At 43.2% G+C, this 13,636-nt stretch overlaps 1 protein-coding gene across 1 annotated transcript in view; it reads left to right on the top strand.

Moving 5' to 3' along the window:
• tmem108 (transmembrane protein 108) overlaps positions 1-13,636 on the top strand; it is a 63,635-nt gene that overhangs the window by 33,198 nt on the left and 16,801 nt on the right. Inside the window, exon 2 of the mRNA XM_079576081.1 lies at positions 11,762-11,839. Within this exon, the coding sequence (XP_079432207.1) occupies positions 11,800-11,839 (40 nt within the window). The 5' untranslated portion in view covers positions 11,762-11,799. The remainder of the gene's footprint in view (positions 1-11,761; positions 11,840-13,636) is intronic.

Genomic DNA, 13,636 nt, shown 5'->3' with positions numbered 1-13,636 from the left:
CTATTTCGTTTTTGTTGTTGCTGCAAAAATGTCACTGAAGCATTGTCCGGGTCTTTCCTCTTTGTGCCATTAGGTCTGTAGCCATAACATACCCTTCTTGTCTTTGCAATTCTAATTACTCAAGTCCTTCTTCATAATGCAACCAATGTTTAGCTTTACATGCTAAAGGACAGGCAGACATTTTGGTCTTGGTTCTTTGTTTTCTTTTTTTTTCACTGTTAAAGGAGGAAGTAGTCAGCCACAACTAATTTCTTGCTCTCACAATCCCTCCTGCTTATTCAGATTCTTCACCTGATTTAATTTTATGCATGTTTCTGAAAGTATTAGTATTTCAAGAAATCAAGTCAGGTCAATACGTGTTGGTTTCACGGTTGACAGGTTGTATCAAGCTTTTGACAGACAGAATATAGTCTGTGTTATGTTATACATTGTGAACAGGGTTTTCCCTACAGCGGCCTCGCTCACACATCCTTTGATCGTCGCTTCAAGGTTGTGTATAAACAGCGCGCCGTCTGCACATTTGTTCATCATGCTTTCTGCAATCCGATCACTGCTGTATAGTGTTTAATTGGGAAAAAACACTTTGTCCTGAGAAAAGAAAAGTCCTGTGACATCACTGTGTCGTAGCTGCTGTCGCCAGAGACCCTACACACCCATCACACAGTCTCTTCAGTCTTCCAGTCAACTGAAGAACAGTTTCATACACAAGGCCATCGGGAAGCTGAACTCCCTGCCCTCCGTTTCTTTTGTTTTATTGTTTGGTTTTTACAATGTACAAAAACTCTATTATTCTGCAAAGAAAAAAAGCAGCTTTAATATGAAAACTCATACAGTATGTTATCAGGATTATCAGGAGGGGTGGAGATATGGTGGTAGTTTATTGCGTGGCTACACATTGGTGTGTAGTGGATCAGCAATGAAGCGATAGCTGGAACGCCAGGACAAAGAGGAGAGAAAGTGCATTATGTGTTTACTTGAGTGAAGATTGGTTGAGAGGCAGATAGTGGACGTGATAGACTGAGCCCATATTCCAGATTCATGTGTGCATTTTACTCTTTTCCGCTTTGTTTCCGCCGCACAGCTCTCCCGGGCCCATATCCTGTTTACCACTGTTTAATCATGTATGTACCTGTCACCCACGCTAAGTGTGAGGACCGCGCGTTGGTAAATACTCCATTAGCCTATTATATTACACAACACGGTGAGTCAGCCCGCTGCCCATAGCCTATTCACTCACAATGTTGCACAATGTCCTCCCTCTTAAATCACTTCTATTAGTTTAAGGGATTAGGCCTGTTTATAATGCACTGTGCTGAAGTGACCCTTTGGACCAACGCACTCTTTTATTCTGCCATCGGCGGGAACAGAGAAACGTTTTCCGTCATGGATTTTTGGTGTGGATTTGAGATACAAATAAAGGACCTTTTTTCGTCCTGTATGGATGCAATGGTTCATTTCCAACTTGTCACCGTTGAGAACCCTGAGACATTTCAGAGACTTGAATGCACCACTTGTACTTTGTCGTGTTCTTATATGTTTAATCCCAGCATCAAGGCTCAAAGCACAGAAGCTCTTGCGTTAATGCATTTGTCATGAGTCACGGGCGTCCTCCACATATGAACATGCTTTTAGCGTAAATCATTTCACTAAAGCCCGTAATTTATTGGCTACAGTGCGCCTCTCTGCCCCTCCACCCTCTCTTTGACAAGCGGTATTCCTCACCCCGTTGCTGCAGTGCTGTATGAGCCTCTGCGGAGCCAGACTATAGGCGGTGTTTAAGGGTGCACCTGTCGGCTAAAAGGGCTGGAGTAGATCCGGGGAGACCTAGCGCGTTAACAGTGGCACCGGCGGGTAAAGCAGGGAGATGGATGACGGCTGACGGCACCCGGGGGGGTTCATGGCGAGGCGGCTGCTGCTGCTGTGTCATGCTTCGGCTATGTGCAAATGGCCTGTCTTTTTGTCTCTCTTTAAACTCTCTGGAGACGTGTTGCTTTTATCGAGTGTGTGAGGCTAAAAATAAAAGGAACTAAGATCAAGAGAGGGAAGTTTTGGATAGTGCGAAAGAGGTATTACTCGAGAGAATTACTACTCACACAGACCTAGCTTCACCAGACTTATTTTCTTTTTTAGGCATCGCTTTTGACCCAGTCTTTCAACCATCTTTCTCTCAAAATGTGCTACTGGCTTGAAACATCAAATCTAAATGTTCTGTATTGAGAGAGGTAGCAATCCATTAATGAATTTATTGGAGAAGAAATATTGTAAAAGCAGTTCTGCACGGTCTCAGCTCAAAGTATGAATCGTGATTTCTCCAGCCGCCTACTGCTTCATGACTTCGAGCATCTTTATATAAATACTTTTCGTTTGCCAGCGCCTCTTGTTTTTCATACCATCTTGACTGAAACAAGGTTGGTTGTCTGTTGAAATGCTGTCAAATAAGCACGTCATTTATTTGTGCTCTCGTTTTCTTTTGTGTGTTTGGAACGGCCTCACACCCAGCAGTTTGTCCCGTGCCAGCCTTGTTTGTCACCTCGTCTATAGCGGCCAGTAAAGTGTGACAGGTGCTAGACCGGCAACAGACGGCCTGTCATACGGAGGGCACCACATCACAAGGGATTATGGGAAAGGTGATAGTAGCGTGCCCCTGTGCAGACAAACTAATGCTGCTGTGTAGAGCTGGGTACCACTCCTTTTTTTTAGATACCGGTACTTTAACGATACTTGGTTTTCAATACCGATATCTGAACAATGTTTCGTGATACCTATACTGAAATATCTGTCGTCTAGAACCAGTAAAAGAACAATAATGTGTGGAGGATCTGGAAATGTACAATATCGAGTTCATCTCAAATGTCAAGTCATGTGTGAAAAATTGAGAATAATTTGGGAGAAACTCTGACAAAAAATATGGAAACATTTTGGGGAAAGAATGGGGTATATACACATAGGGAAAATAGTACATAGGGAAAATATTAGTAATAAATACTGACAAAAGACGAGATAAAAAATCAGGGGGGAAAAGTGTAAAAAAAACATGGGCAAACAGCAGGCAAATAAAAAATGGTAAAAATGGTAAAAATATTTAAATGACTGAAATAACCAAGTCACTTCCTTTATTCCTGTCCATGGACCAACAACATCAAAACTTGGATCTAAAGTTAGATTTGTTTTTATCTTTATTGGTATCTGCTTTCAATACTTTTATTTTTTTGATACCAGTAGTACCTAAGCTTTATGTCCGATACCATACTGGTATCGTTTAACAGTACCCAGCCCTACTGCTGTGACCTGTCACAGTATTTGATAAGCAGCATCACACAAAGTTTCATCCTGACCCACAGATGTGCACTTGAAGAGGAGATTGATTTAAATAGATCTTCTTTTCTTTAATGAAACTCTCTGATTCTCCCATTCAGACTTTGAAACGGTACTGTCACTGTAAAAACATTTGGTCAGCAGTGGCCCTTGTAGCAGAGCTATTGCCCATTTGACACGTGTCTCATGCGTGTTCATTAGCGTTTCCCAACTATAACGTTGTCGTTTCCACCTCAGAACATTCCAGATGGTCAGTGTAGAAGTGATTCCAGCACTGGGCTCTCTTGATTTTACAGTCTGGCTTGTGAAAAGGACAGCGGAGATGTGACGGGGCTGCGGTCTCATTTCCCTCATCAGCAGCAGTCGTCAGTCACTGTGTGGGGTCACACCAGGACATGGGCAGAGAGGAGAGAGAGAGACAGAATCCAAATACTTATCTTTCTGTTTACTGCCATGAACAGATGGCCCAGGTGAGAAAGGGCATGACTTTTACAAACAATTCACAGCCACAGGTTTTAATTGTTACTTTTTCAAAGGTGTCGGTAACTATTTGTTCCCCAAATATCATGAAATCATAATGGTGTCAATAATTGATCACCTTCTCATCATCTTTCACACACAGGCTGTCATTTTATGGGCGACAGCAACATTTCGCGATCATATTTTCTGTTGTGAGCTCATCATTTTAACGTTAAGTAATGTTTCTGGAGAAAATACCCCCAGAATTTGAGATCTTATAAAATGCAGTGAAACAGAATGCCAGCAGAGGGCGCAAACCTACCCCTGTAGCTGTAGCAGAACGGAAAGCAGTTCTGAATAAAAGTATGAATAGCAATTCGTCTGCAAACTTGTTAAGTTATCCAGAGAAGATTAAAAAAGTTTTACACCTTAACATTCTAAGTCCAAGTGATGGCGATGTAGGAGGTTATCTTGTACCTATTTCTTGTAATTCAAAGACTTTGGGGTCTAATCATATCTGCAGAAACATGCCAATCTCTCTTGTTGCTACGTGCACCACGACAGCCCTGTATGATGATGAATGGCTGTGATTTTCTTTGTCACGCTGCCCTCTTGTCATTATAAAAAAGTCCCACACTGACACAGGATCTCTCCACAACTCACCCCGCACTGCTCTAATGAATTTCAATTTCAACACGGTCTCAGCAGTCAGAATAATACAATAGTGCTGGACGTTTGAATAAAGCAAAGGGGAAAACGACTGCCGAAAGAGTTTTCAAATACCTAACTTTTTGACACATATTTTGCAGCAGCAGCACGAGCATTAGTTGTAGCCGAAAGAAAGTCTGACTCCTGGGCTATAACAGTCCCCAGTGCAGTTCCACGGATGCAGGATAAATGTATCCTAAAGGACTCCCACTCGGAGACGGAGAGCAGTGCACCTGTGAGGAGCACCATCAGTCTCCCCTAACACACTCAGCCTGGTCCGGGGGCTTCCTCCATCCATCAGGGGCCGGAGCCGTGGGCGTGTGCGTGTCACAGAGGAGGAGAAATGGCAGCCAACTACAGCGCACAGTCGTTTGTACAGAGCTGTCCGATCCAGGCTCTTCTACAGTATCAGGCCACTGTGGACAAATAGACCCCTGAGGGATGCAAAATGAAATAGTGGTTTCATTGATTTTATTGATTTCATTGTATGGAAGTTATGGGATCCTATAACCAATATGAAAAGGCCGATATTATTAGCTACCATTGATCCATAGAAATCAGGTTTTTGAGGCTGTCATTTTGACTTTGTTGGAGTTGTATTTATAAACATCGCCGGCCTCTTTGAGTAGCCGAACTTCTGCATGGGCGGACTGCATGGGCGATTGTGTAACATGTGCGCAGAGCAGTTCTGCTAAAGGAGGGAGCGCTTTTGGACACAAATCTTCAAAGCATTTCCACACAGCTTCCCAGACTGGAGACTCAGGGAGGGTCCATTTTATAAGCTCTAACCCCGCCTTAACCGAGAGACAAAAACGTACCGGAAATACAACAATAACACTTCCAATAATGTGACCAAAATGCGGTAAAAGAGCAACAAAAACACACAGTAACAGTGATGAAAAAGTCTGGTTGTCTGGTTTCTTCCTCCTGGGTCTTTTTAGTCCCTTCCAGTTTGGGTAATAGTGTCTTTTATGGCCCGAAGAGCTATGTGGAAGCTTCTGTGTCTAGAAGCGAAACCTCCTCAACTTTACCAAACCCGGTTCAGTGGATGATCTAACCTTTTTCTACGATGGATACTCCCTGCATGGATGAGAGCCTTCACAAACATAGTGATGAAAAAGCAAAGAAAAAATCAACAAGAAAACCACAGAAGACCGTCAGAAAGGTGACAAAAATGTGATAAGAAAGTAACCGAAGCGCGACAAAAAAACCTACGAAAACACGACAGAAAAGCTTAAAAAGCAGCGACAATGTGACAAAAAAGTTACGATCAGTTTTGTAGGTCTTAGCTTTCAAATGAGGTGTTACTCTGGCTCAGTACTAAGTAACTCTTGCCCCTAGAGGCCATAAGTGCAACTGCAGGTGTAGTAGCAAATTGCGATATTTTTTTACTTATTAATTGTCGGTGAGAGTAAATACTACGCTGACAGAAAAGTCAAAGGGAGAGAGGAATATTGTACATCCAATTACACAATGGAAATAATTTTTTTCACTCAAACTTGGCTGTAAATACTGTTTAAAGTGGCGCTAGCCCGCAGTTACCTTTGACGGTTAACCTGTTAGCTTCTTCTCCGTGATTCTATAGTGTGTATTGGTGGCTCCGGTCCGGTGGCAGTCAAGTTGCAAGGGTTTTTTTCTGGCCAGCTTCACCAGGGGGAGATGAAAGACCCTCCAATCATCCCTTTAACACTTGTATTACCCCCAGAGGAACTAGGAAAAGGAAGTTACTTAGTATTGCTTTAATATTGGCCATATTGGTAACATTTTGACTGATAGCCGATATTCCTCTGGGTGCCTATAATATCTTCCGGAGACCAGCATTACTGTCCAGAATGTACCCCACCTGAGGCCCTTAGACGCAGGCATGAGGCACTTCTGCATTAGTCTGTGTGTGTGACATGACTATCTGCATCTGTGTGACCCTTGTCAAAGTCCCTCCTCTTACATACCATTTATTCAGTGCTATGGCCGATTTAAACTGTGCTTAATGTTACTTTAGTGGCCACTGCTGCGATCTTCAGTGATTGATAACCTCTACATCCTCCTCCAGCTTCTGTGACACAGCAGCAGTGACTCAGCCAGTGCCCACTACAAACATGAAGAAAGAACGACAGATATGAAGGGAAAGCTGCTCCATCACTTTAACGTATTTGTGTCAGTGCAGTTCATGGATTTCAGTCTCATATGCATTTCAATTAAAAAGCTAATTCTGCCATAGAAAGCCGACCTCGTCCATTTCAAACCGCGAGGCCCTTTTTAAATACTGTGGTGTCATTTGTCCAAAGTGCCCATGAAGTGTTTTGATGAGTGGCCCGGATTTGGGTGGATCCGCACATTCAGGAAACACGTGCACACGCAGAGGCAGGCTCCAGCTCATAGGCGTGAATCAGCCAGAGGATGAAAAGATAACATGAAAAAGGAATATTCTGTTTATGGGGTTGTCCTCAGGGCTGGGCCAGGAGCAAAATGAGCTCAACTTTTTGTTTTTTTGTTTTTTTGTGCTTCTCAAAAAGTTTTTCCCACAACATGACACCAATTATATCTCAGGTCTCGACACCGCATAACGACGAAAGTTTGACCACAGACAACAAAGTCCACTATTATTGCTGAAGATGACATTTAAGAAAACAGCAAGACTATAGTTGTTCTCCCGTTGCTGAAATAAGGAATAGTACGAAGGTAGCGCTCAGTCTGTACCACTGATTTCCCTCTGATTCACCGGCGTTATTTGCATGGGGGTAAAAAAAAAAAAAAAGTTCCATGGCAACTAACACGCACCTGGCATCACCATGGCAACCTTAATAGTACATTGTGATATTCAGATTCATTCACAAGGACACGCCGGGGCTCAAACTGAATGGCCCCAATGTAAGAAAAGGGGGTATCTGGGCGTCCCAGGAACAATGGATTGATAAAGAATTAATTTAGTGATTTTGGCCGGGAGCGCTGCAGACAGTGGTCAGTGAATGGCACACACAATGGAGGCTTGAGCCCAAAGCCAAGGTCAAAAGAGTCAGAGTAATAATACAAAGAAAGGCTGTTACTGATTGGCTGCGGGGATATTTGGGCTTTCACTGCATACGGCTTGTGCTAGCTTGCTTTTACAGATTGTCCACGAACAGAGGAGAGGCAGAGGAGGAGGAGGATGAAGAAGTGTGGGAGGAACCATGTGATCCACCGTTTGTACACTTAATGTCAGCTGATAAGTAGACGGCACACAGAGGCACAACACCTACTGCCTCTGCTCTCCATTCTGCCTTTTGGTAGAATACTGTATTTAAAAAGACTGCTGTTGTTTTTATGCACCGAACTTGACATGCAATGTAGATTACCCAAAAAACATACAATGTTGATTTTCAAATTCTATATAGTACTCAAACTGAAATAAACAATATTGTTCTGCAATTGTCTTTAATTGAGCTTGGAAACACTGGTTTGGTGGTATCCATCCATCTATTTTCTTCCACATGTCAGCTGCCGGGTCGTCACGCTGCACCAGCCCCTTATGGCTCCTCCTGCAGGTGGTGGGTCCACAGAAGGACGGCCTCACGATTCTAACCAGGCCTGTTTTCTCTCTCATAAGGGACTTCTGAACTACTCTTTGTCTGTCCCGTCACCTAGGACCTGTTTGCCATGGGAGACCCTACCAGGGGCACGAAGCCCCGACAACAGAGCTCCCAGAATCATTCAGGTGCTCAAACCCCTCCACCACGTTAAGGTGGCAGTTCCAGGAGGGGTTGGTGGTATCTCTACTTACTAAATAAATTCTACTCAATACCTTGGCCTTACATATCCCTGCATCCCCTTGCGGGCCACATCAAACCCATTGGCCCATGGGTACCTCATTGGGTAGCCCAATGGAAGAGTCATCTTACTAGAGGAGTACACTATTCGTGCACGGTGTTGCGCCATTGCCAGTTTTCCACTGTCACCCCCCGCACGGCACGATGCACATCTATCCTTGTTTCATTGCATATTGACTTGGTGTCAGACCAGGGCTGGTTAGGGTTCACTCTGAAACTATCGTCTCCCTCTGGACCAAAGTGAACCGTGCTGATATTAATGTGACAGGACCTGACTGCTGTCCTCAGATTTGTAATAGTAAAAAGAAGACAGTCTGCAGACGCAATTTCATATTTCACAGATTAATTTAGTTGTACTTTCCTGTCATCTTTGGCTTTGCACTTGTGAATCCTTCAAAAATCTGAAACCTGAACTTCAACATGGTCAATGTACTATATGGAAAAGGCCTATGTGTAAATGGCAACACATATTGGGTAAATTACTAAGCGTTTACTCATGTGTAAAGCAGGTAGCATGTGCAAAAGTGGATCAGCAGCAGAGTCATTTATGGATTTTTTGCTCACGTAGCATTGTCTCGTTTACATATGAGATTTGGGGCCCTAAAACTGTAATATTTTTTAGCTTGTACCTGCTATTTTGCACCTGCCTTGATAAATGACCCCATCAGACTTTTGAATTGTGACATAAGGGTCAGTAACAGTGTGGCTATAGAGTAGACATAGACGAAGTGGTCTACAAGCTTGATCAATTTAAATGTTGTTGAGTTATCAGGCTCAAATATGCATAAAGACTGCCGTGTGTCACACATCCACAGCCTTACTTACAGCTGGGAGTGATTGAGCTGCCTTGATCAGGTGTAATCAGTGTGGAGAGGCTGAGCTCATCTGGGCTATTGAGCTCATTATCCTGGGACATGATGCGAACCACAGCAAAGCCGCACAGGACACATGCACCTGGGCAATCACTGCAGCTTTTCATTTTATACATGAATATATCCTGAATCTATCCAGGCTGGCAGAGATACACTGGCCAACGTTGCATTGATTGGCACCATCATATTTGATCTAGGCGGGTGTACCTAATAAGATGGCCAGTGAACCTCTGTTTGTTTTCTGGGTTTCCTGAAATCGAAGTGTGATCGTGCAGTCTCGTCTGTAATACATATACGCTGTTGTAGGCAAACACGGGGAGTTGAGATTGTCAAAGCAAACGTATCTGCTTTCATTTTGCAAACACTAAAGGATTGCGTCGTAAAGTCGAGATCAATATCCAATATGTCTGCTCATGCTCGGATGATCGTTTTCGTTGCAATCTTCCTGTCGTCGCTTGTCTCCTGTGCCTTCAAAAACATTACTGCTGCATGTGACTTACCGCCATTAAATGTTGACACTGAGCGTTTTTAAAGAAAATGGATGCGGTTCTCTGTGTGTCTCTCGAGTTCTTATCAAAAGCATTAGGTTGTTGTTTCCTTTCCTACGTGCTTGCTGAGAGACGTTCTGTAGTGAGCAGTGCACTGAGGAAACAACGTCTTCATCCACGACGCCTAAGTCTCTCGGCCTCGAACCACACCTTTAACGACAGTGACGCAAAAAACAAATTAGCAAAGGAGAAAAGCTGGTTCGATGGAGGTGTGAAAGAGGATCCATGGGTGAAGAAAGACACTGAAATAAGGGAGAGTTTCAACTTCAAACCAAAGCAACATGTCGATGTGTAGGGTCTCAATTGGCATTTTGATCTTGAAAACGTGAAATTGTGGGATGTTTGTTCCTCTATATATATTCCAAACCTTCCAAAACATTTGAATTTTCTATTCCATGGTAGTTAGTGGAACTTTAGGACTACTATGAATGAAGGTATTAAAGAGTGTAAACGTTTCTGAACCTGCTTGTGCCGGACTAACAATATTAGTTCAGCTTCACCTTTTGCACGATTCAATTCCGTTCACGTCAAGCATGTATAGCTGGTCTTCTTTGAAAGCTTCCATACTGTAAATGGATTTAATTTGAGGGATGGTTTCCACAAAAAAACACAAAAAACAGCCGCGTTCACCTTCGCCGTCTGCAAATGCATTCCCACATGTCACAATGGCGGCGGATTAGTCATGCCCCACTCTCTGCATGTGCTTTTAGACATGAGGGGTTTGTCCAAGGACGTTCGGAGAAAAGTACTCTACTTAAACCCTCGACACACACGTTTATTTTACAAAGAGCATGTCGGTGAGTCATTCCCCCTGAAAAGCACCCTTGGGTCCCCGCCTGACACACGTCGGACAGGCTCACCGGTCAATGTTTAATGCTCTGTAATTGGTTTTACCCGCGGGATGCCAGTGTCCATTTAAGGCCCAGAGGACGAGGCCAGCCACTGCAGGTGCAATCCAATCTGTGCTTTTATTGTGAGATGTGTGTCAGGTGGAATTCAGATCCAAATGTGAGAGGCGCTGGTGATATCGAGGTGGTCTCTCTCGTGTATTTATTGGGTTCAGTCACATGACCTCTTGCTAATAGAGGGTATGCACTTTCATCATTATCATTCTAAACAAACCCTCTATGGTGGCATAACATGTGACAACAAGTTTGCCAATGTTGATACTCACCTTGTACATAATGGGATAATGCCAATGCTGATTATAGTTGTAGTATAGTTATATAAAGTGGTTAGCGTGTTTGTTTCTTTAGGAAACATAGAAAACGTTTTTATGTTCATTCCATATTGCAAGGATAGACATGGGACTCCTTCATGGCCCTTATGTATAGTGTCGTTCCACGCAGCAGTTAGGAAATGTTTATCTTTTTTCTACATCACATCTTGCTGTTGCTTTTTCCAATAAGGAAGTAAAATTGTAAACATAAGTTGAGGTTTTTTATGTACTATTAAAGGGGGGGTAATATGCAACTTTTTCAAGCTCTACATCATGTTATTATGTCATTCCCTCATTAAAAACATGCCTGAAGTATTGCCTTGGCACATTCACGTATTTTTGAGTAATCTGTAAAAACTCTGATGGCGGCCATTTTAGATCAGGTTTGCCTGAGTCCTCCTAGGAACGCCCCCACCTCCTGGAGACGCCTCCGAGCTTTCGTCACCAGCCGAGTAACCAACCACTGCTCCTCAGCAGAACCCCCTCCCCACTGATGCCACAGACAGCGTGTGGAGGGGGCGTGTCGGAAAGGGTCAGCGGTTCTTAAAGAGACAGAGGCCTATTTCAAGACATTCACTACAGCCATTTTGAGAGAGCAATTTTATACAAGGCAGTTATTCTAATTTACTGCATTACAGACCAACAGAAGGTTTGGTCATCATTGTAGTGTGATATAGACTGGTGCTATGTGATTGAAAAAAGCATAATACCCCCTCTTTAAGTTTTGGTGGAATGCGTTGCCTAACCTGTCGTGTGCACTGATAGAAGAGAATATACTGTTTGATATAATATCTGAAGCATTGTCTAATATTCCGACTTGTTGTGTTTGCTTTCCAGACAACCATGAGCACTGTGGAGGAGGACCACATGATACCATGAAGACAAGTGTGCAGGTCCTGCGCTGCCAGCTGCTGAGTGAGTGCAAAGTAACCTCAAAAGCACATATTTAGCTGTCTTAGAAGAGATCAGACATGGGCCCACAAATGTTCAAACAGCATGAGGCTCTTTCTCCTCCTGTGATCCTGGTTTGGTGTGTCTGCCTTTTTGAACTGTAAAAAGCTTGTTCACATGCGGCCTTGGCTTGGCAGAGAAATGTGAGGTCGCTGTAGTATGCTATATTTTTACTTTCTTGCTTAATCAACATGGCTTTCATATGGAGAGAAACACGTTGTTTGGCTAGCAATGGTTCATTTGTTGCCAGAGGAAATTTAAAGATGGATTTTTAATGGTTACGGCAAAAGATCCATCATGAATAAATGACACCAAATGTTCAAACTACAGCCAGAAGAGCTCAGTGCAAGATACAAATATTATCAATATTGTCAGACAGACTTTGCAGTGGTCTAACTTTATTTATTATTTAACATCCTGCCAACAGTATCAATGCTGTAGTTCCAAAACTCCAAATGTCACTTCTAAATGAGGTAATAGTGGCTGTCTTTGAACAGTATCTTTCGAGTATGCACCCCCATGGACTCGGGGCATGCCTCTGACAGCCCTGTCTGAACTCTTCTCAGTGATAAAGCTTCAGTGCTGTGAGCCAAGTGCTAAGAGCGGAGGGAGAGGTGCAGCAAGGTCACCACGGAGAGGTTTAGTTTAAGAAACAAGTGTCCGGGGGAGTAAGCTGTTGATGCTACTGTCTTTAGCGTCAACAGCTTTATAGAGTTCGGGAAATTCCACAGTTACCATGGAGATCCGCCATCTTTGCAGCTGTTAGCATAGCAGCTTAAAACAGTATAAAACGCTGCTGAGTTACTGCTGGTAAATAACTCACTGTGGTGTCCAAGTGTTTTAATGTGAACAATAACTCCAGTATTTTAACTTTTAAAATCTCCATTAGTTTACAATTGCTGCTAATCCCATAATGCTTAGCGATATGACATCACATTCCCGAACTCTATTTAATCGCTTGAAAAAATAGTAATAATTGTTGCATTGCTGATCATTGATTGAAGCAAATACAACAACAAAAAGCTAAAGTAAACGTAAATGTATTATTTTTGAACAAACGCTGACCAGAATTTGTGATAAAGCTGTTCAATTCCACAAGTTAAATGTTGCGCTAACACGTTTAGCAAAAGAAAGCTAGCACATTAGCAACAGCTGCTTGTTACATAATGAGTTGTAGGACCTAAACACATTTGACTATTCTTCCCAGTTCAAACGTTTATGTAAAACAGCTCTTTAAAAATTCGGTTGTAGCCTCTCTCAATAAAATATATTGACTTTTGTTAGCAAAATGCTTCAAAGTGAATTCCATGTAGCTCACGCCGTTCCCTCCAGGTTCCAGGCTACTTCCTGTTTACCCTCTGCTTCCTGTCAGACGCTGTCACAGTGGCCGCAGCCGCATCATTACCTCGGTAAACACCAGAAGCACTTGTATTTTTCTTACTGCGTTCTCTTGATCTGCCGATAAATTGGGTTCAAAGCCGACCCAACAGGAAGCCATTATCCCGTTAGCCTTTTCTCTCTTATCTAAAGGCCCACATCTGTACTTCGCCAACGCCACTGCGCCGCGCCCGTGCAGTCCTCCTTTGGGACGTCCTATCAGTCTGCGACCCCATGGGATCGCACACGCCCAGGGCTGGTGCTAATTGTATCTTTCCTTTGACGGAGTGGATGTGATGTACTTGGAATGCGCAGCCACGGTAAACAATGCCATGTAAAGAAATGTGCCTGGTTATTTATGTACCGCAGCAGACAAGTGAACAG

The sequence above is a fragment of the Gobius niger genome, assembly GCF_951799975.1.
Source record: "Gobius niger genome assembly, chromosome: 18".
Taxonomy (NCBI): Eukaryota; Metazoa; Chordata; class Actinopteri; order Gobiiformes; family Gobiidae; genus Gobius; species Gobius niger.
This window is presented reverse-complemented; position numbering and strand designations above follow the sequence as displayed.